Source organism: Balaenoptera acutorostrata, chromosome 5 (assembly GCF_949987535.1).
Source record: "Balaenoptera acutorostrata chromosome 5, mBalAcu1.1, whole genome shotgun sequence".
Classification (NCBI taxonomy): Eukaryota; Metazoa; Chordata; class Mammalia; order Artiodactyla; family Balaenopteridae; genus Balaenoptera; species Balaenoptera acutorostrata.
In genome coordinates, this window is record NC_080068.1 from 107,697,048 (window position 1) to 107,718,202 (window position 21,155).

Genomic DNA, 21,155 nt, shown 5'->3' on the forward strand with positions numbered 1-21,155 from the left:
CTTCTGCCCACAGACCTTGCGGTACCTCATGGTTTTCTCCACTGGCTTTCCACTTGATCAGAATTAAACACTTTTGTCAAGAACTTAAAATCGCTATTGGAAGGAGGTGGAGATGAGAAAATGGAGAGAGAGAGAAGGCACAAGAGAAAGGAAGAGAGAGAAGGCAAATGAGAAAGAAAAAAAAGAGAGGAAATAGGATGCAAAAAGGGAGACAGAAATTCAAAGACATGAGAGCAAGCAAGAGAGAGAAGCAGAAGGAAGGAGGAGGGAACAGATGAAGGGGAGGCGGAGGGCAGTGTCGAAGGCCACCATCGTTCTGCTGTTCATTGCTATTTGGATTTTGCTCCAGTACCCAAGTTGACTTCCATTCAGTCCAACAAATACTTTCTGAGCACCTACTATGTGGCAGGCTTTGTCCTGGGGCTGGGACACAGCCATGGGTAACACACACAGACCCCTGCCTCGAGTAGCAAACATCCAGGGGAGGACTTCCGAGATGATGCTATACCCGCTTCATGTCACAAGTGATGAAATCAATACTCAGAGAGAGATAGTGACTTGTCCAAGGTCACATAGCACACACAGTGGGAGAACAGGACCTGAACTCAGGTCTCCGAACTTGATCCGGGCCTTCTCTCCCCCTTCCTGCCCCCCTCTGCTCAGTGTTGCCAGCCCTCCCTGCTTTTCAACACTCACAGGAGCATTTGCCTGTAACTTTACTTGGCTTTAGTTTTAACGTGTAATTATTTTGAAAGAAGAAAATGAGGAATACAGTGATATCCAAACACAAATATGACAAATGTGTGAAAGTATATCCCTCTGGGCTTTGTTTCTATGCATAGACATTTAAATTCTTCCAAAAGTCTGTTTCTACAAAATGTTGACTTTCGCTTTGTGCATTTTTCATGTGATGGTATCGAAGGATCATTTCTCCACAACTTCTTCTGTAATGTGGTGTTTTAGGGCTGCCGAATAATCTCTGACGTAAGGAATGCCTTCACTTACAAAATCAGGTCCCTCTGATCAGACATTTAGGTTGTTTCCAATATTTACCAACTATAAACAGTATTGAGGTACTTTTAATATATGACAAATATTCAGAATACAGTGGAATCTTGAGGTTTTGCTCATTCGTATTTTTTTTTTTAAAGTAATGGACCTTTATTGTAAGACCACGGGCCATCTGTATTTCCTTTTTATGTTATTTGTATGTTCGTGGCTTTTGCCTATGTTTTGTTTTTTGACATTATCGAAACTGTTTTAAAGCCCTTGCTCGCTGCAGGAGTGAGTGACAAATGTGCAACGGGCACTTCTGCTCAGGTGCAAGCTTTGAGCAGGGAGGGGTTGCCTGGACTCAGGAAACAATGAAGAGATTCTCATACTGGCCACCAGGGGTCGCTCTACTCACATCGCTGGGGCCGAGAAGCTGGCCTGAGCAGCCCGCATTCCTGAGGCCACTGTCACAAGGAGCAGGATCTCAGCTCTGGGATGACAGCCTGACACTGACATTATAAGAGAGTGACTTTTAATCTCTTTATATGAGCCTCCTTGTTACCCTCCAGGCCGGGCCACTGCCCCAGGGTGTCCCCTGCCTCAGCGGTCATCACCCAAATTGCCCTTTCTGCTCCTGTGTCTATCTCCCCTACAAACTTTTGAAGAGCAGGATCGCCTCCCCAGCCCCAGTGGTCGGCACGGTGCCTGGAACATACAGGATGCCCAGTGCACGCTTGCTAAAAAGCATTTGGACACATCTGCAGATAGCTTTGCTTCTCTTGCAAACCAGAGTCCTCTTAAATTTTCTTTCACCTGGGATTCTGACCAGAGACCCCTTCCCCAAACTCCTCCCCGAGTTGGGCGTTTGTCCTCGCAATGGCCGTTCCTTTGGGGACCTGGGCTCCAAGCAACTTGTTCTAGAAACTATAAACTGTGTGATCCTGGGCAAGGCATGTGCCTCCTCTGTGGGGTTGGGGACAAAATCACTGATCCCTGCCTGGTTACCTCCCAGTATCAAGGAGATCCTGTATGGGGAAGTGCTTTATAAATAGGAATCAAAAAAAATATCTTCTCATAACGATTACCCTCACCATAAATCACACCATGACACACATCAGATGTAACCAAGGGGCTGGTTTGGGTTGGAGGCACCCTAATAATTTGTAATGATTTTCAATATGATACACACTTCCCTGGGGCTAGACCTCCCTCTCGTTTCCCAATTTCTATACCTCACTTCCCAGCATTGTCATCTTAGGCTGGTCCCTTCGGCTGGAAGTTTCCATTTCCCATGGGCAATGGAGCAAATATCTTCTTTTGGCCATTTATTCACTGAGTCACTTGCTCACCAAGTATTCCACAGCCTGTGGGCAGGGGCTGGGATTTATGGCTGAATCGGACCCAGTTGGTGATGATGATGAAGGCACAGTTATGGGGGGGGGGTGGGCAGCCAGGCCCAGCACAGTGAGAATTAGGGTCACCAGATGTGGGTCATGTCATGATGGGGGCACCAAGGAGGGAAGGAGCTGACGTAAAATCAGGAAAGTCTTCTTGGAGGAAGAGACATTCTCACCAAATGGAGAGAAAGAAGCAGAGGTTTACCAAGGGGCCATGGGGAGCAGACGGTAGAAGTCTCTAGACACAGGGAAAGTAAGCAGGCTGGAGGAGCCTGGCATATTTAGGGACCTGCAGGACCTCAGGGTGGCCAGGCAGGGTGGGAGGAAGGGGTGGGCAGTGAGCCTGGAGTCAGCAGCTAGAGCAGCTGGGGCCTTGAATGCCGTGGTTAGGAAATGGAGCTGGATCCCAAGGCGATGGAGCTGCTGGGGGCTTATGAAAAGAGATCATCTGGGGGTTACACCGTTATCCAGAGAAAGGTGCTGAAGATCTGCCGCGTGGCTCTTAACCATTCTGAGTCCTGCCCCTTTGGAAATGCACTGTCAGCCTTGGGAAATCATGCATGCATGCATGCAATGCTCTCAGAACACTGAGTACAATTTCATACATGCACAGCCATGGCCACAGGCCAGACCAAGACCTGAGGGACACCATCTGGCTTTACAGTGTTGTTATCAATAGATTCTAGCATTTTAACTTTAAAATTGCAAGCCATGCTGCCCCATGAGCTGGTGACTGGCTGGCATTTCCCATCTCTCCAGCGCACTCTCTGGAGGATTTCTTCCTTTCAAGGTGGCCCTTTTCGACTCCAGGGTGCTCAGAGTCAGGGCTGTCAGTGCCCTCTGAGAGTAGGACAGTTTGGAAGACTCTGACATACCCTGTGGCCCTGGGTCCATTCCCCATTCCAAACACCAAGATCCCCAACAGTGACCCACAGATGGTCAGGCCCCTTCCCCCTTCCTCTGTCTGCACCCTCTTTCTCCAGGCAGTCTTGTCATCCCGTGCAGGCAGGGGTCTTGTCTTACTTCCCAGCCCTGGTACCAAGCTCAGGCCCGAGTACACCTCGTTGTACGGCACCCGTTAAATGCTGATTTGGGACCCACTGACCACTAGTTACTGGAGGAGCAGAGCATGGCACTCACAGGGTCATCTCAGGGTCAGCCTGCCGGGGCGCAAATCCTGCCCCACCACTTAATATCTGTGGGACCCTGGGACTCTCCGTGCCTCCACTTCCTCATCTGTAAAATGGGGGTAAAATAGTGCCTCCCTTGAAGGTCGTTGAGGGACAAAATGAGTGGACAACAGATGTAGAGCACCAGAGATGGCGTCTAGTGCAAAGACTCCCTCATAAATATAGGAATCGTTTTGTACTCCCATGAAGCCGGCGAAGAAGCACATCAAGGAACTAGAACAGACAGTTCTACCGTTTCATGGGGCCTCATAATGGTGCATCCAGGAGGGTACTTGTTATGAGTTAAATTGTGTCCCCCCTCAAACTTCCTAAGTTGACTCTTAACCCCCAGGACCTCAGAACATGACCTGATTTGGAAATAGAGACACAATTGATTAAGTTAAGATGGGATCATTCGGGTGGGCCCTAATCCAATATGACTGGTGTCCTTATAAAAGGGGGACATTTGGACACAGAGATGCATAGAAGGAAGACAATGAGATACAGGGAGAAGACAGCCGCCCACAAGCTAAGGAGAGAGGCCCAGAACAGATCTTCATTCACAGGCCTCGGAAGGAACAACCCTGCCCACACCTCGATCTCGGGCTTCCAGCCTCCAGGACTATGGTTGAAACCACAGTTTGTGGTTCTTTGCTAGGGTAGCCCCAGGAAACTCTCATAGCACCTACGTTTCTATTTGCTCAATAAGGAAATTGAGGCATAGAAATAAAACGACTGGCAAGGCTCCCGGGGCTCCTAGAAGGCAGGGCCAGGCTCCAGGCCCACCAGTTGGGGGAACTCAGCCCTGCTTGTCTCCATCTGGGAGAACTGCTAACGTCTGGCTGGAGCAAGAAGCTGGTCACCCTGGTGCCGAGCCCCCTTGGAGAGATCATCAGCAAGGGGATGGGAGCCACTTCCCAGAAGTGAGAGCAAGTCACACAGGAAATGCACAAACCACAATGAAATGGACACCGACGGCCAAAGCAAGCCCTTGCTAATAACCCTCTCCCAGCCCGGATGCTCACAGGCTGCCATTTTAGATTGCTAAAAGCCAGGAGCAGTGACCGTCCCATGACACTCTATGCTGAAATGGTAACTGACATTTGTCCATCTTTAAAGGGCTCTTGCATTCACATTCCCATGGGCTCTTCACTCTGACACACTCAGAAGACAGCAAGTGCTGCTACCCCTTCACCCACCAGAACCCACTGCCTCTGGCCACTCCGGGTCCCACCTGCCATTTTAGAGCATGAGCGTCTCACCCCAGTGTGTACGGCTCCCATGTTTAAGGATCAGCATTTTCTATTCCACGAGCCCCTGCTTCCTCCGCTGCTCATCTGATAACAGGCTGGCTTCTCCGGATGCTATAGAGGCAGAACTGGCTGGGGACCATACTTTATGGGAAATTTAGGGAATTTTCGAGAGACTTTTGACTGTGCTCAGCAGCCTCCAGCAAAGTCTTGAGAGCATGCAGTTCTCCTTGGGCATTGGGTCTTTTAAATGATAAGGCATGAAACATCGAGAAGGTCACAGATGCATGTCAACAAGGGGCTTATAACTGATGGCACACAAGCTGCCAAACGCAGCCACTGACACTGCCCCAAACTCCGCAAGAACCAACGCTGGCCCCAGCATCTTAAGGTAAGGACAGCATCTTGGAGTCACAGCCTTGATCTGGCCCGTGTCCCCTTGCTGGCCCTAATACTTTGGAGCTGCATGCCTGTGGTCAAGTCACTTAACCTCCTGGGTCTCAGTTTCTCCATCTAGTCAGTGGGATAATAGCACCTGGCTTGCAAGGCTGTACTAAAGATTAAATGAGAGAACACAAAATGTACAAAACATTAGGAGGCATCTCTAAAATATTTAGGTATTCACCCTTTTCCTTAGATAAAAGAAAGAGTAGCAGTGCACGGGAAGGCAGAAAGATTGGGAGAATAAGGATGTAAGCCAACAGCCTATATTAAAATCTTATGTTTAGGAAAATTACAGAAAGGATTCTAAATGACAATTTCCATCTCTACACGATTTATTTTCTGAAATTACAACAAGGTGCCAATATTAAAGGTACACTGTATTCCTTTTACCTGGTGAACATAATGGAGGAAGAACGAACAGGACACGCAGAAGTAACATGAGTAGGATGAAGTACTAAAAAGATAAAATATAACCACAGATAAACTCATTATTAAAATGATCTAGGCAGGATACACTTCATTATCTTGAGAAAACTAAAGTTCCAGTTAATTTGAAATAGGTTGTCCAGGTCCGAAGATAAATTTGATTTGTTTTTTTTAATGAGTAATCTTCTTTGGGCTAAGGTGGCTCCCTTATTTTTCCTTAAATGCAAATTAACCCAGTGGGATCTTGATCTCTTGGAGGGAGCTGAGCTAACTCTCCCTTTACAGGGAGGCAGCCTGGTGCAGGAGAAACAAAGCACTCTGGACTCACATCCAATTTGGATCAAATTCTAGTTCTGCCTCTTCTGAGCTGTGTGACAACAGGTCAGTGCACTGCCTCTCTGAGCCTCAGCCTCCTCTCTGTGGAGTGGGGACATTAATAGTACCTGCTTTACAGTTTTATGAGCATTAAATGATGCCTTTGAAAACACCGTAGGGTGCCAAGCACATGGCAGGAGTATATTAAATGGTAAGTTTTGGCTCGTCTATCAGTTAGGTGATAACATCAGTGTCCAGCCTGCTCTCGGCTCCAGAGCTTAAGAAACTTGCTCGGGGTCACACAGCTAGCAAATAGGAGAAACAGAAAGGGGCCGAACCCTGCATGTTCTCTACTGCACAGTCCTGAGGACCTCCTGTGTGCTGCTGCTGGGGCGGCCGCTACAGAAGCCATCTGACCTGGACCTGCCCTCAAGGGGCTCACAGTCTAAAGAAGGAGAAATGAAGATGCATGTACAGAACCGCCATGCTGGGGACCGTGGTCACCTTTGGAGCTGTGAGGGAGGTGGGAAAGGGTGATCGTTTTCCCAGGGAGGAGTGGATCGGGGTGGAAGTCATGAGACCATGACAGTTAATGTCATACTGCACGTGGAGGAGCTCGCCCAGCACGGGGCCTGGCACAGGCAGGGACCCATCAAATGTCAGATAGATGGACGGACAGGAGGAAACAGACGATGAGGGATGAAGGGTAGCTGGTTGGCTGCCTGGAGAGTGGCTGCAAGGAGAGATGGACAAGCAGATAGTCGGGTGAAAGGGATGATGGAGTGTGGGTAGAGGAGTGGGTGGGTGGGTAAACAAGACAGTGGATGAGGGCACGGACAGGTGGATGGTGGCTGAGCAGGTGGACGGATGGTGGTGAGGTGGCTGGGTTGGTGAACGGGTGAGTGAAGTTGTAGGGGTGGATGGGTACCACCAGGTGGGTAGATGGGCGGATGGAATGAAGGATGGATGAACGGGGCTGGTGGGTTGGAGGGGTGGTTGAAGAGGAAAACTGGGGAATGACGGAGTCCGTGACTTGACCAAGCGGCAGAAAGTTAGAGAAAAGCAGAAAATCACTCGTGCCCTGAGTTGCGGCCACTTACCAGGCTACAGTGACCAGCAGGGGCCGTGCTGAGCGCTCTCTCTCGGGGGGCCTGGGCTCCCAGCTCCTCTCGCAGGCACCTGTTTTGCTGGGCGAGCTCCTCCACCTGGCCCTGCAGGCCGATCTCCGACAGCTTCAGCCCATAGATGCAGCAGCGCAGCTCCTCCAGCTGCCTGCGGAGCAGCCGCTCGGTGGCGCGCTGCTCCCGCAGCCGGCGCGCCGCCTGGTCCCGCTCGCGCTCGCCGCGCTCGGCCCTGGCCCGCAGCGCGCGCGGCTCCGCGGCCTCCTCGGGAGCGCACCGGGGACTGGCCGGGCCTGGGGGTCGGGGGCCACCCGGGTTCGGGGCGTCCAGCTCGGCCAGCAGGAGGCCCGCGGCGTGGCAGAGGCGCCGCACGTCCCGCTCCAGCCGCTGCACCTGCGCCCGCAGGATGCGCTCCTGCTCGCGCGCCAGGCGCAGCTGACGCCGCTGGATCCGCCGGCCGCGCTCCAGGGACGCCGCCTGCCGCCCCAGCGCCTCGTCCTTGCGCCGCAGCCGCTCCCGCAGCCGCCGCAGCCGCCACCGCTGCCGCCGGGCCGCGCGCTCCTTCTCCTGAACCTACGGGTTGGCGGTGGAGGAGGGCGTCAGGAAGGCGGCCGGGGACGCACCGTAGCTCGCATTGAGCCTGTCTTTATTTGAAACTTCGATATTTTGTTGTTCAGCGCGCTTTTTCTTTTTGCATTAATTTTTGCGTTAAGACGTTGCTGCAAAATATTATTTATCTCGATGACTGTTTTTTGGCGCCCCTTTAAAGTTTGCCCAGGAGACGAGTGCCTTACTCACCTCCCCCTAGTGTGGGCCCTGCACACCCGTGAGCTCCCCGAGTTCTTGGAAGGAAACTGTGCAACGGGCAGGATGGGGATGGGCTGGTGCACACTGGGAGGGCCAGTGGTTCCAACATGTAATTCCCCCACACCAGTTTGTAAAGAGCTGCCACCTGGACCCCCCTGAGTGTCCCCACTTCCCCACTTGCAGAACTTCCCAGACCTCTCCATTTCCCAGTGCCTACAGGGTTAATGCCTGGCCCAGTAAGGATCAGCTGACCATGACTTCTGGCTGGTGAGACAAGACCACCAGTGTCAAAGCAGTTGTTCCTTCCTGTGAATACGCCCCGTGGAGCTACTCAGAAGTGACCTGCACAATGTCACACGACTAAAAGTCACTGAACCGCCACGTACTTGACTCAAGACCTTTCCTTTTTCCGCTTGGCCCGCTGCCTGTCCAAGGAACACATCTCCCTGTTCTTAAACCTTGCCCTCCCCCCCACCCATGAGCTGTAGGCTGGACTGGGGTGACCCACGCACTGCAAAAATGGGCATCCTTGCCTAATTTTCAGAATTAATTTATGCAAATGGGTAGAACTGCCTTCATGTTAAGCTCTCTTTCAACTGCTAGTACCTGCTGCCGATGCCCAGTCACAGCCACGAGAGCTTGCAGAAGACAAAACAAACAAGCAAGAGCAAATGGGAAAGAGGAAACTTGGGAACAGCCTGGCAGGCTTTGTTTGACAGCGTGTTTTGGGGGGAATTGGGGCAGATAAAATTGGAGTTAGATTCCCTGCGAGGAAAATTGCTGGGGGTCTTCCCGATGGTATGAATCCTGTAATCGGTGATGCTGGGTGCACGGTGCCCCATCACCTGGATGGGTCTACCTTTATCACCTTTGGGAATGACCGCGGGTCACCACAGAAGTGAGGTGTCTTTGTATGCAAAGGATTACTGCAAATATTGACAACAATGGGGCAAATTGCCATTTGGCAAATATCAGGTACAAAGGGCAGAGTTCATGCACTCCTGCAAAATATGCTCTGAAATGCAGATAGTTCTGGGGAGAGATTGAAGGTTAGTGTCTGGGCTGGGTTGAAGCTGGGCCAAGTGGTCTCCGAGGGGACCCAAGCCAGACCCCTCACCTCTCGGAAATTTTGCCCTTCATCTGGAAATGGGGTTTTGTGACAGGACATTCCCAGGAGCATCCAGATTACAGGAGAATGCAATAAAGAAATGTGTGTGGGCCACGTAACTGCGGGTCCTGCAGTGCCCTCGAGCTCGCTAATGGCATTTCCCTTGCTTGTCACCCTCATCCTCTGTCTCCCCATCATACTAGGAACCTCTGGTGATTGCAGGACTGTGTCTATTCACCTGGGAAACCCTATATGTATATAAGGCATGACAAAAAATATTAATTACAGGGTTTTCCACGGAGAGACTACATTCTTGATGGTGGGATCCCACATAACACTACTATACCTCGGGTTAAAAACTCTCGGACACTGACGATGATGTGCTGTGAACCAAGGAGGATGAACTCAACTTTCTGCACCTGAAGTTCAATGCAAAGGGGAAAAGTGGCACTTGCATGTCTCCCTGGCATCTCAAAGACTAATTTCAATTTAATTGAACTTCTTATCTTTCCATGCTTCGCTTCTATTTCAGTTGAAAGCTAATCAATCTGGTGTTTTTCAAACTTTCTGGACTACTTCCCACGGTAAAAAATATATTTAAGAACATGCCCCGTTATACATATGCACGTGTTGACAACTGAAACAGAAGTTTCAGGAAACAGCACTCCCCTTCGTACATGTGATGCCCTTTCATAATTCCTAGTCAATTCCATTTTTAAAATGCTGGTTGTGAGTTACAGAGTTGATTTCACAACCCACTGACGGGTGTCAACCTGCAATTTAACAGTCACTGTGCTGCCCTGTGAGTAGCAATTTTACTGAAACCAGATGCCTCTCGGGATCTCTGGGTCTCTGCCTGCCAAGTCTCTGCCCTCCAGCCTTCGTCATCTCTCCCCTGGAATATTTCAGTAAAGACTAGTAATTACGAAGGCAGCTAGGGCTATCCAAGTGCCTACCGTTGTGAGTGTTTTACACGTATTACCTTCCTTTACCCACACAACAATTGAACGGGGTTGGTACTGTATCATTCCCATTTCACAGATGAGGAAACTGAGGTTCAGAGAGGTTAAGTCACTTGGCCTAGATCACACAGCTCATGAGTAGCAGAGCCAGGGTTTGACTCCAGGCATCTGCCTCCAGAGCCTATCCTCTTAACCACCCACTCCCTCTCCAATCACGCTCTAACTTGCCCCCTGCCCCTGCCGCCTCTCTCTCCCATGCAGTTAGAGTGATATCCCCCAAAACCCTGACTAGGAGCCTCTCCTGCTAAGGTCCCCCTAAGTCCTGCTCCCCCTTGCCTCCAGAATTTGGGTCATGCCGGGGCCCTGGCGACCTGTCCTCCCTGGAACCCTCTTGCCTCACCAACTCTGTCTCCCCACCACACACCACATTCCCCATGGCTCCCAGCATCCAGCTTTGGAGTTACTTGTTTCCCATCTGTGTCCCTGCCCGCAAGCCAGCTCCTGAGGGCAGAGACCTCGCATCAGTCCTCTCCTTGTCCTTAGGGCAGACCCGGCTCCCCTGATGTCAGGCACCAAGTCCGCAGAAAGGAACCTCTGGCCAGAGCTCTCAGCAAGTGCACAACCCCTGCATGCCACCCAGTGGATCCCAGCCAGAGCCCTATGAGGCGGGCAGGACAGGATGGGAGCCCCGTTTTACAGATGGGGCAGCCGAGGCCCAGGGAGGCCACGTGACCTTGCCCAGGTCCAGCGGCCCCTGCTTGCACTGTTAGAATTGGGACCTCTCTTACCCCTCCTGGCTAGGCTCTCCGCCCCACTGTCTATGTTCAAGGCCAGCTGCTACCACGTCCAAACCTATGGGGTGACTCTTCTGGGACAAGAAACAAGTACTGGAAAGAAGGAGGAGGGACTCGGTACCTGGCTGGCGAGCTCCCCCTGCAGCACCTCCAGCTGCTCCTGGGCCCGGAGAGAGGCACTTCTCTCCTGGAATACGAGGGCGCTCAACTGGTCCACCTTCTGGAGGAGTTTCCTCTCCGACAGCTCCAGCTCCTGAATTCTGCGCATTGAAGCAGCAAGGCGCTTACTCAGGATGCAGTAAGCGTGGCCTAAGGTTTTCACAGACACCAGGATCATCTTTTTTTCTTCTGTTATTTGGCCAATTTGATATTCTGACAAAATGACATTTTGTAAAACATTCATACCTATCTTTTTGAAGATGCTCTAAAATACTTCAGAGACCTCTTTTGAATAATAAGGCACTGGGAATCTTAACAGTGTTCTCATCCCTAAACCAGTAATCCCCAGTTCAGGTCATACCAATGAAGAAGGACTGAACCAAACACCTGAACCATACATCTGCATTGTCTCAATTAATCCTTACAGGTGGATTCCCTTCCCCCTACTTCGCACATGAGGAAACAGGATCAGAGAGGCCGGGCAACTTGCCCAAGGTCACAGAGCATTATAGAGTCCAGGCTGCATGGCTCCCAAACTCATGCTTTAACCCTGTGCTCTGTTGCCTCCCATTTAAGCTAAATTATTGCAAATCTCTTCTAAGGAAATGACTGAAATGCAGAAAAAAGGTTTCTGCGATTTAAAAAATTAATCTCTGGATTACAAAAGTGAGAGGTTGGAAATGACCTAACAGTTAGGGATGGCTAAGCCACCTGAAGTCTTCAGCACTTCAGGAAGTGCTGAAGTTGTGTCATATGCAAAGTAATACCCAGGCTGGAAGTGAGCCCTGACCTCAGCTACATAGAAAGGAGGAGCACATGTGAATGGAGGGAAGCCGGAAGGAACATCTGCCTACTGGTCCCATGAGGAGCAGAGGAGCCACACAGACTCACTTGTCTGTCTCCTGCTGGTACCTAGCATCCAAGTCCCCTCAATGTGCCAATCTCACTTCTATAATAGAAGACCATGAAGCACGTGGAAAGTGCATTCTCAGCCTACATGGACAAGCTCTGCACAACGTCACTCCTTTACCCAGCTCCACACCAGGTGACCTGCTCATCCAGGACAGACTCTGCTTCCCTGGGTGAGGACTTAGCTTTGTCTCCTGGCTCTGCCTTAACTGGGCTCATTCACCACTATGACCCTCAGTATCTTCATCTGTAAAACAGGTAATTGCACCTTGCTCAGAGGGTTATTGTGAAGACTAAATAAAGTGAGTCACTATTATTAATAATAGGGCCAAGAGTTCCCTCTCCTGCTCTAGTTTTGAGGCCCTGGGGGAGGGTCTCTAAAGTGACAGAAGGGAGGGTGCCCTCTTGTGTAGATTAAAATTAAGTTCCTTCCAAAATGAACCCGAGGAGTGGCCGCTCATTAATCAGTCAGAGGCTTGGGTGGAGTGCCTTCTGATGGATTATAAAACGTGGTGATATCTGAATGGGAAAAGAAAAGTTTAACTTTTTAGTTTTTGAGACTAATCTGAAACGTTAAATCTGGGACAATATTTAATTCTGGTATTATCCCTATACTTAAACTAGGCAAAAAATGACTACTTTCACGGTGGCAGGCTGAATAACAGCCCCCAAATATATCCACGCCCTGCTCCCCAAAACTTATGAATGTTACCTTAAGATGCAAAAGAGACTGTAGATGTGATTAAGTTAAGGAGCTTGAGTCGGAGAGATTATCCTGGATTATCTGGGTGGGCTTAACCGCAATTACGACTGTCCTCATGAGAGGGAGGCAGAAGGGGAGGCCATGTGACCACTGAAGCAAGATGCTACCCTGCTGGCTTGAAGACGGGGAGGGGCCAGAAGCCAAGGAATGCAGCTATAGATGCTGGAAAAGGCAGACACAGGTTTCCCCTACCGCTTCTGGAGAGAGCACAGGCCTACGGACACCGTGACTGTAGCCCAGTGAGACTGCTTTAGGACTTCTGCCTCCAGAACTGAAAGGCAATGAATGTGTGTTGTTTGAAGGCAGCACGTTTGCAGTAATTTGTTTTAGCAGCCATAGGAAACATATACACACACAAATAGGAACTAGACAATGAAGTACCATTTTTCACTGATTAATGACAAGTTAAAAAATATATATTACAGTGTAGAGCTGCAAAGAGTGCTACGGAACTGGGAGACTCCATCAGGGAATATCCACCAGGATAAATTGGGCAGGCTGCCTGGGTGGTCCCAGCGCCCCCATGTAGCCGGGTGTGTGACCACGGAGAAGTTACTTAAGCCAGCACCTTAATTTCCCCATCTAGAAATTGAGGATATTGCTATTACTTCATTTTCAGTAATTTATTTTTAAGGATTAAGTCTGTTAATACGCGTCAAGCATGTAAATAGTGCCTAGCTCAGAGGAAACACTCAACAAGTGTTCAGCTATTATTAATTTTGTTACATTTAGATTGTAAATGAATTTGCAGCGATGATAGTGTTATGGAGGTGGGAGTAGGGTTCTCGTTCTCAAATTTCTAACAACGTGGTTGCATTAGTTTTGCAATAAATACTTTTAAATATTAACTTTTTAACTGAAGTGAAATCCAATGTACACTATCAATCTTTTACTATCCCCTACTTAGAGCAAACCCATGGTGAAGTTAGCCTGAAATCTATATTCACAGTTGTGCATTCAGACCCTGGCTTCAGCTCTTAGTGACACTGAGTAATGTATTTCATCCACTGAGCCTCAGTTTCCTCATCTGGAAAAGGGGATCATATCACTCTATGTGTCACAGGGGTCAAGGGAGCAGTGATGGAGGCATTGTGGGGGGAGGTCAGCACTGTGCCCTGCACCACAGGATCTTGGTAAGCCTTAACTCTTTTTTTTCCCAACCCCTGCCACAGATCCGGCCTCCCCTCCCGAAGCCCTGCTTCTACCGGATGGTGCATCCCACCTTCAGAGAACTGAGGACACAGCCCACATTTCCCCACAGGCGGGTCCAGGACACCGCCTCCAGGATGTCCTCACCCCAGGCCCCAGCCACAGAGGACCCTCCTCTCCGTCACTCATGGTGCCTCCACGCTGCCTGTCTCTCCCTCACATAGAGGGGTCCCCTCTGGCAGGGGTTTCCCACCCATCTTTCCCAGGCCTGGTGACCTTCTGGTTTTCACTGCCATGTACAACCTTGCGTGAGTTATACTTCTATCTCTCCAGGGCTGGGGCCCTGCCTTTCCAGCTCTCAACCCCTAAAACTCATGTTTTGGGCTGAATATGTCCTCCCAAATTCATATGTTGAAGTTAGCTAACCCTAGTACCTCAGAATGTGACTGTATTTGGAGATAGGGTTTTTAAAGAGGTAATTTAGTTAAAATGAGGTCATTAGGGTGGGCCCTAATCCACCACTATGACTGGTGTCCTTATAAGAAGAGGAGATTAGGACGCAGACATGCACAGAAGGAAGACCACAGGAAGACACAGAGAGAAGGCAGACATCACCAAGCCAAGGAGAGAGGTCTCAGAAGGAAACAACCTTGTCCACACTTTGATCTTTTACTTCCATCCACCAGGACTATGAGAAAATAAATGTCTGTTGTTTAAGCCCCCCAGTCTGTGGTGCTTTGTTATGGCAGCCCCAGCAGACTCATACAACAAACAGTATGTGATTCCCGAGGGCTAAGTGCACAATGTAGAATGAGTGAATGAATGAGGGAATGAATGAGTAAATGGATGAATGAGTGAATGGACAATCACATAGACTGATACTGAAGGTGACAGAATAATTTTTCTCATATGTGAATTTTTTCACGTGAAAAGTTTTACAAAGAGGAGAAAAAGTAAAGATCATGTAAATACACATTTACTGACTTGCCCTTACTAAAATGAAGGAAAACACACAAAAAATGGTGAAGTCAGACAAATTTAAGACACTTGGCTGTTGGCATATTGGTAAACCTGTCAGACGCCAGCCATAACCGTACTGCATTTCCATGCTGGGTTTCTCCTTTGATATGTATGCAAGGCCCCACCTCATTCTACTGGCCTAGGTATCAAAACAGAGCATGGGCTTTGGAGAAAGACCTGGATTCAAACGCCCCACCTCTGGACCATGTCGGTTCCATCAGGAAAACAGAGCCTACGCCAGGAGGTTCAGCAGCGAGAATCAAACAAACACAGGGAATCTGCTACAAAGATGATGGAAGAGATGAAAGGCCAGACAGAGATGACAGGCAACCCAGAGGTTAGCAACTGCTGGGAGCCACTTCTGCCCCTGGGGCTGGAGGGATAGACAGGGAGGAGGTGGTGATACTGGGGCCCAGGAGCAGGACCACAGAGGAAGCCAAAAGCATGACTGAATGGCAGCCATAGTCAGAGACGTCGCCCAGAGCAGAAGAGAAGGGGAGAATCCCCTGGCTTCGCCCGTCCTCCTCCCTTCAGCGTCTCCCATTGGCTGGACCCAGATGGAAGCCAGTGAGTAAGGTAGCCTGGGAGATAGGCTCAGCCCCTACGACACGGAGCAGAGGAAGGGAAAGACAGAGAAGGAGCCAGGGACCGCTGTGGCGGGTTATGGAACACTGATTGTTTTGCCTGCATCCTCAGTCATAGAAATGATTCAACACTCCATCCTGACACAATTAGGATGCCCCAGGATTCGTACACACACAAAGAAGAGGTCCAAATGGTATATTTACCTGCTCCTCAGCCCAGACTCTGACATCACGTACTTGTCCACAGCTGCCAACAGCTTCTGTTCTGAGGATTCCAGTTGCTTCCTGAGTGTTCCCGTGCCCATGTCTGGGCTTCTGGCTGCTTCTTCTGGAAGACATCCCGGCTCCTCACCAGTCTCCTCTACATCCTGGAAGATCCAGGACGTGTCGATCTTCACGTCGACGTTCATTATATCAAACCCATCGCTGCTGGGGGCTCTGACAACGTAGCTGAAACTTTTTTCAGTCCGTCCTTTAGCTGTCGGCTCCATCCCAGACATAGTTCATGGGCCAAGACTTAATACAATTAAGTGAATCTGCAACATGGACTTTCTGGAGATTTCAAGGTGGCTGCAGTGCCTTCAGATTGTGCAGGAAAATATCCTTTGAGGAGGGCAAGAACAGGTGGATTATTTATGAGTGGGGGACTTGGGTTTCACCTGCAGAAATGTCATACAATATGAATGAAAGCCTCTCGTTTTACAAGCCAGCATGCCTGCACTCACCCAAAGCAGAAAAGTCAGTTGGAATTAAAAACTTAATAATGTGTACAAAGAGGTAAAATAAGATTTCTAGGCAGGACCATCAGAGTGTTATAAATTCTCAGCAGTGAGGCTCAAGTTTTCACCAGGTAATAAATGAAGTTCTAAACCTCCTTTCTGAGTCCAGCAAACATTTATCACAGGCTTGGAGTTTACTAGGGGAAGGGAAAGGGAAATTAGCACTGCACTGGGTCATCTCACCTTACCTAGTCCAATTCTCCTGGAAACCCCAGGAGGTGGGCATTTTCATAACCATTTTATAGATGCTGAAACAGAGGCTCTGGAAGCTGGGGGAGTTGGCCAGGCCCCACAGATGGGCAGTGGCAGAGTCAGGATTCAAATCCAAGTCTGACTCCAAAACTCAAGGGGTGAGGGATGAACCCAGACCCCGAAAAGGAGGAAACACATCCTGCTGTGGAGGAGGTTGAGGCTGTATAGATGGCCAAGGAATGACCCATCACAGCTGGCAGAGGTGGGCAGAAGGTTCCTCCAGGCGGAGGGAGTCTCAGGACCAAAGCTCCAGGACAGAGTCAGGACAGGTGAAGGGAGTGGGAGTGGTCGGGTTTGGCTGGCCCAGTGGACACACTGAAGGGGGAAGTGAGGACCCAGGACAGAAGGTGACTTGGAGCCATATCCCTGTGGGCCTTGGACTCCAGGACATGGCATCTCTGTGTGGGAAGTGGGGGGGTCCCTGGAGTGTTTAGAGCTAAGGTGGGTCCTGGTCAGATCTTTGAGGATGGCGTACCGCGGGGGGTGCAGGAGGCGAGAACGGAAGGAGCTGGCCAGGGAAGGGTGCAATAAATAGGCCTGATGCAGAGTGGTGCAGGAATAAATAGAAATTTAAACTACGAGACATAATCCTCCCTGTTAAAAATGGTGGAAGGGACTTCCCCCACCCTTTTCTGAGAGCACCTACTTTAGAAAACTTGTCGCTCTTTCTTCACCTCTTTGAAATATATGTTAATTCTTTTAAAAGCTATATAGGCCTTCTGCTGCTTTTCTGACCCAGGAACGTGTTTCTGAAGATCCTGGGAGCCATCTCTTTGGCATGCAAACATCCAAGGAAAATAGAACCCTGTCTCCCAGTTCCTGTGGGAGGGTCGGAGCCTAACTTCCTGGTCTCCCGGCTCCAAGTTGCAAAACCACCTCCTGTCACAGAGATAGGAGAAATTCCACTTTTCTTTGTACAAAACAAATGAACAAACACAGAGGGTCACTCCAATGGCCAGGTGGATTTAGGGTGACCTATATGTAATAAGTAGTGTTGCCAAGTTCTCTTACGTGACAACAAATTATTGTTTATCCTGAGGACCTGTACGAATTGGGCTGTATCTCCTTGGCTAACAAGAAGTGAGATTCTTTTCTGTCTTTGCAAATCTCTTAGCGGATGGTCTGTGATGCACATCACATTCTGGTTTGATGCTCATTCGATAATAAAATTGTTTTCTTTCTTGTCTACCTTAGTGGAGAGGTTGTCTGGGTTGGGAGAAAATTCTGTTTTAAAGTGTATTTCCCAACCATAATGGAAAAAAATTTTTTTTAAACCCAACAAGGTCCTATTATAGAGTACAGGGAACTATATTCAATATCCTGTAATAAGCCATAATGCAAAGGAAAAAAATTAAAATCTACTTCCTCAAAAGTGGCTATGTAGGGTGGCGCAGGGGGCTTGCAATAGACACGGAGCGGTCAGAGGCAGCAGGGCGGGGTATCGGCCAAGAGGGGGCGCAGTGGGGCAACTCAGAGCTCCGGTGTTTCTTGGATGGAATCTTGGACAAATCACCTAACTACTCATAAAAGGTGGGCGTGGGTAGTGAAAATAGTACCCACATCAAGAGCTGTTGAGGCATAAATGAGTGGCTGTAGGGTAAGCAGTGCACAGCGCCAGGCACACAGTGAATGCAGCATGCAGGCTGTGCGTGACAGGCAGAAGCAACATGTAGTTCAGATCGCCTGCCTGGGCTGTGTCCAGCTCTGCCTCTTATGCGCCAAGATCTTAGGCACTTAACCCAGCTCCCTGCAAAATGAGATGAACAGCAGTCCCCTCCCTGCTGTTGCACGAGTCACTTAGCTCTCAAGTGCCTGGTCCTGTGCCTGGCACAGCGAGCCCGCAGGGACCTTAGCTGCCAGGAGCATCCTCGAGCAGAAGGATTGATTGACAGCTGACTGGGGCCAAGTGACCACCTAAAAAGTCATGTACCAGGCCTGCAAGGAGGAGGAAGCACGTATTCTAGACCTTTCTTAGGGGAGCAGCCCAGAGGAAAGGTGCATCCGGGACACGTAAAGGGCATTTGAGCCCCAGTGCCTCTGCCTGGGGAAGTGTCTTCAGACTTTTTTTGGGTAAGTAACTAAGACTGTGGGCTTCATTTGGAATGAACCATCTGTGTCTGAGGGAGAAGGACAGGAACGTGGATTGCCCGTGGATTATCACCTCTGCGGGCTTCTCAGGGCTGGAGACCTGAGGAAAGGGGACAGATGGCCGTGGAACCGCTGTAAGGACGTGGCCCTGCATCATTCGCAGCCTGGGTGAGGTTCCCCAAGGCTGAGGGCGACCACAGGAAGGACACAGAGCTTGGCTGAGGGCAGGACAAAGGGGTCCCTACTTCAGATGAAATGGCAGCCCCAGAGAGATGGTGGGGAGGGGGCGGGAGGAGGGCTGGGAGGGAGGTGGGAGGAAGCCAGGCTTCTGGAGTCCGGCAGCTCTGCCCCTCAGTTGGAATCAGGGTCACAGTGCGGGGCCTGCAGGAGTCCCCAAGGCTTCTCAGACAACCTGGGGGGCACCCCAAATCGGCTGGTTGGGATCCCCAATTTGGCAGGCCTCTATCAGGTCCTGGTTAAATGTGAGAAAAGAGAAACAAACGTGCTTTTCTGTACCGGAAGCGGCGGGTGGGATTCCCGCTCGTCAGCTCTTCACAAGCTGGTTCTGGAAGGTGAGGGGAGAGCAGGAGCCCCGGACCCGGAGGCTCAACTGCGGAACGCGAGAATCCAGAAAGAGGGAAGCAGGGCTGGCCAATGGAAGGAGAGAGAATGATGAATTCGCCGAGAAAGGTGCTGAGCGGGCGCTAAATCGCGGAGTCCAGCTCTGCAGGTGACCAGTGCCCCCGACCAGGACCTGCGCGTGCGCAGTGCACCTGCGGCACCACCCCGCCCCCGCTCCCCAGCCCCGCCCCCTCCAGCCCCGCCCCACCCTCCGCCCGCAGGACCCTGGGCACCGAGTCAGTGCACCTGGGACCTCTAGGGTGAGTGGACTCTAGAAGCTTCAGCTCCCGCACACGCCCGCCTGTTGCATTTCACCCGACTCCAACTCAGTACGTGCAGCGGGGGGGGGGAAAATGCCCAGTGTGCCCGGGACTTCCCCATTTTAGAACTGGAAGTCCTGACCTGGGCAAACCGGATGGCTGGTCACCCGCAGGGCTGGTCTCCGGGCCCACACCGCTGCCAGACGGTGGCGGCGGGGCACAGTCTGCCCCCTGGACTTTTCTACCCTGCCCCTCACCGGTTTCCACTGCCTGTAGAGGACTGAGGGATATGGGGGGGGGGGGAGTGAGGGGAGGGGAGGAATGAAGTATGAGGTGGGAGGGGAGGGGAGGGGTGAGATGTGAGGGCAGTCGGAAACAGCACATTTAAGTGGCACAGCATGGCGTCCCTGTGTCAGGAACTTGACCTGGGCTCTCCCTTCACCCCCCAAGTAGATCTGTGAGGAGGCTGGTGGTAAAGGGTGGACCCAACCCTTCTCCTTTCTGTGTGAGAAACTGACTTGGGTTCCGTGGAGTCTGTAGCTCTACCACCTGGAAACCACATCTGGGCAGAAGGTCAGTTGCATTACTAGGCAACAAGCACAACAGCAGCCCTGAGCTGTGTGTCTCATCTGGGTGCGGAGGGCAGAGGATGACGTATGAGTACATGAGTACGCACCTGGTGGGCCGCCAGAACTCTGAGGCCCCCTGTGGCTCTTGTGACTGGGCCTGTCCCTGGCAGGAACCTTGGAAGCAATGCCTGGGACTGTCACAAGAAATGCCGACTCGTTGTTGGCTCCCTGCACCTGCCTGTATGAGCCTCACTCCCTCGCACCTGAACTGTCTCCTGGGGGCCAAAGAGACTGGCCCCTGGTCCCCTGTGGGCCGTATGGTCTCCTCGGAGGACGACTTCCACAAGGGTGCATCAGATGCTGCCTGCTGCATCTCCTGCCAGTATCCAAGAGTCTTTGGGTCTAACTGTCTAGTTGTGCCCAAAGAAGACCTCTTGTGAGGTGCTATGTGGGAACTATCACCCCCCATTCCACAGATGAAGAAATTAAGACTCTGAGTGGCAAGTACTTTGCCAGTGTCCACTGCAGGGGAGTGGCTGGTCTAGGAGTGGACCTGGATGGGTCTGACTTCAAAGCCACTGCCATTGGCATCCTGTTGTCTGAGTGGGAGAGCTGAGAAGACAGAAGCGTGGGGCAGGAGGGCATGAGGCCCACACTCCTGCAGCAGGGGAGGGATGGGCACTCTGTGCTGTGGGACTAGCTTCCCAGAGACCCTTGCACACCTCCTGGACTTCTGCTACTAAGTTAGCAAAGCAAGGCTTCTCTGTGTATCTTTGGCCCCAGAGAAAGCAGACGTGCTTTTCATTTTCATTTGCTGCATGGTTCCACATTCCCATTGCTGCCTGGAGTTCTCAGATGCCTGCTTTTTTCAAGCAAAGACATCAGTTCATTTGCTTTTGGTTATCAGATGTGGGAAAGTCATGGGGGCTGCGGTGGTGGTGCTTTGGGTTTAGATTTCAAAAGAGAATGATCACTTCTCAGCTGTCTTGGGTGTGTGTTTTCTTAGAGCCCCCTAATCCTTTGGTTTGGTTTGAATATCCCTCTCCATCTGGTTGGGTGCCCCTTCTGTGCTGAGCTCCATGTCCTTCTCCATCCTTGGGTTTATCCTTCTGAGAACTTACAGCTCCTCTGTTGGATTCCCTGCCCTCCTTGATTCCTTTGGTAGCCTGAATTTCAGTCATTTTAGTTTTCTCCAAAGGTTATTCTCACTAAAAAT

At 50.6% G+C, this 21,155-nt stretch overlaps 1 protein-coding gene across 1 annotated transcript in view; it reads right to left on the minus strand.

Annotated features, from left to right (window-relative positions):
• Positions 1-15,861, minus strand: part of C5H4orf50 (chromosome 5 C4orf50 homolog) — a 48,821-nt gene extending 32,960 nt beyond the window's left edge. Inside the window, exons 1-3 of the mRNA XM_057546319.1 lie at positions 15,575-15,861; positions 10,908-11,046; positions 7,095-7,688 (exon numbers count right to left, since the gene is read on the minus strand). Coding sequence (XP_057402302.1) covers positions 7,095-7,688; positions 10,908-11,046; positions 15,575-15,861 — 1,020 coding nt within the window. The remainder of the gene's footprint in view (positions 1-7,094; positions 7,689-10,907; positions 11,047-15,574) is intronic.
• Between the last annotated feature and the right edge of the window lie 5,294 nt (positions 15,862-21,155).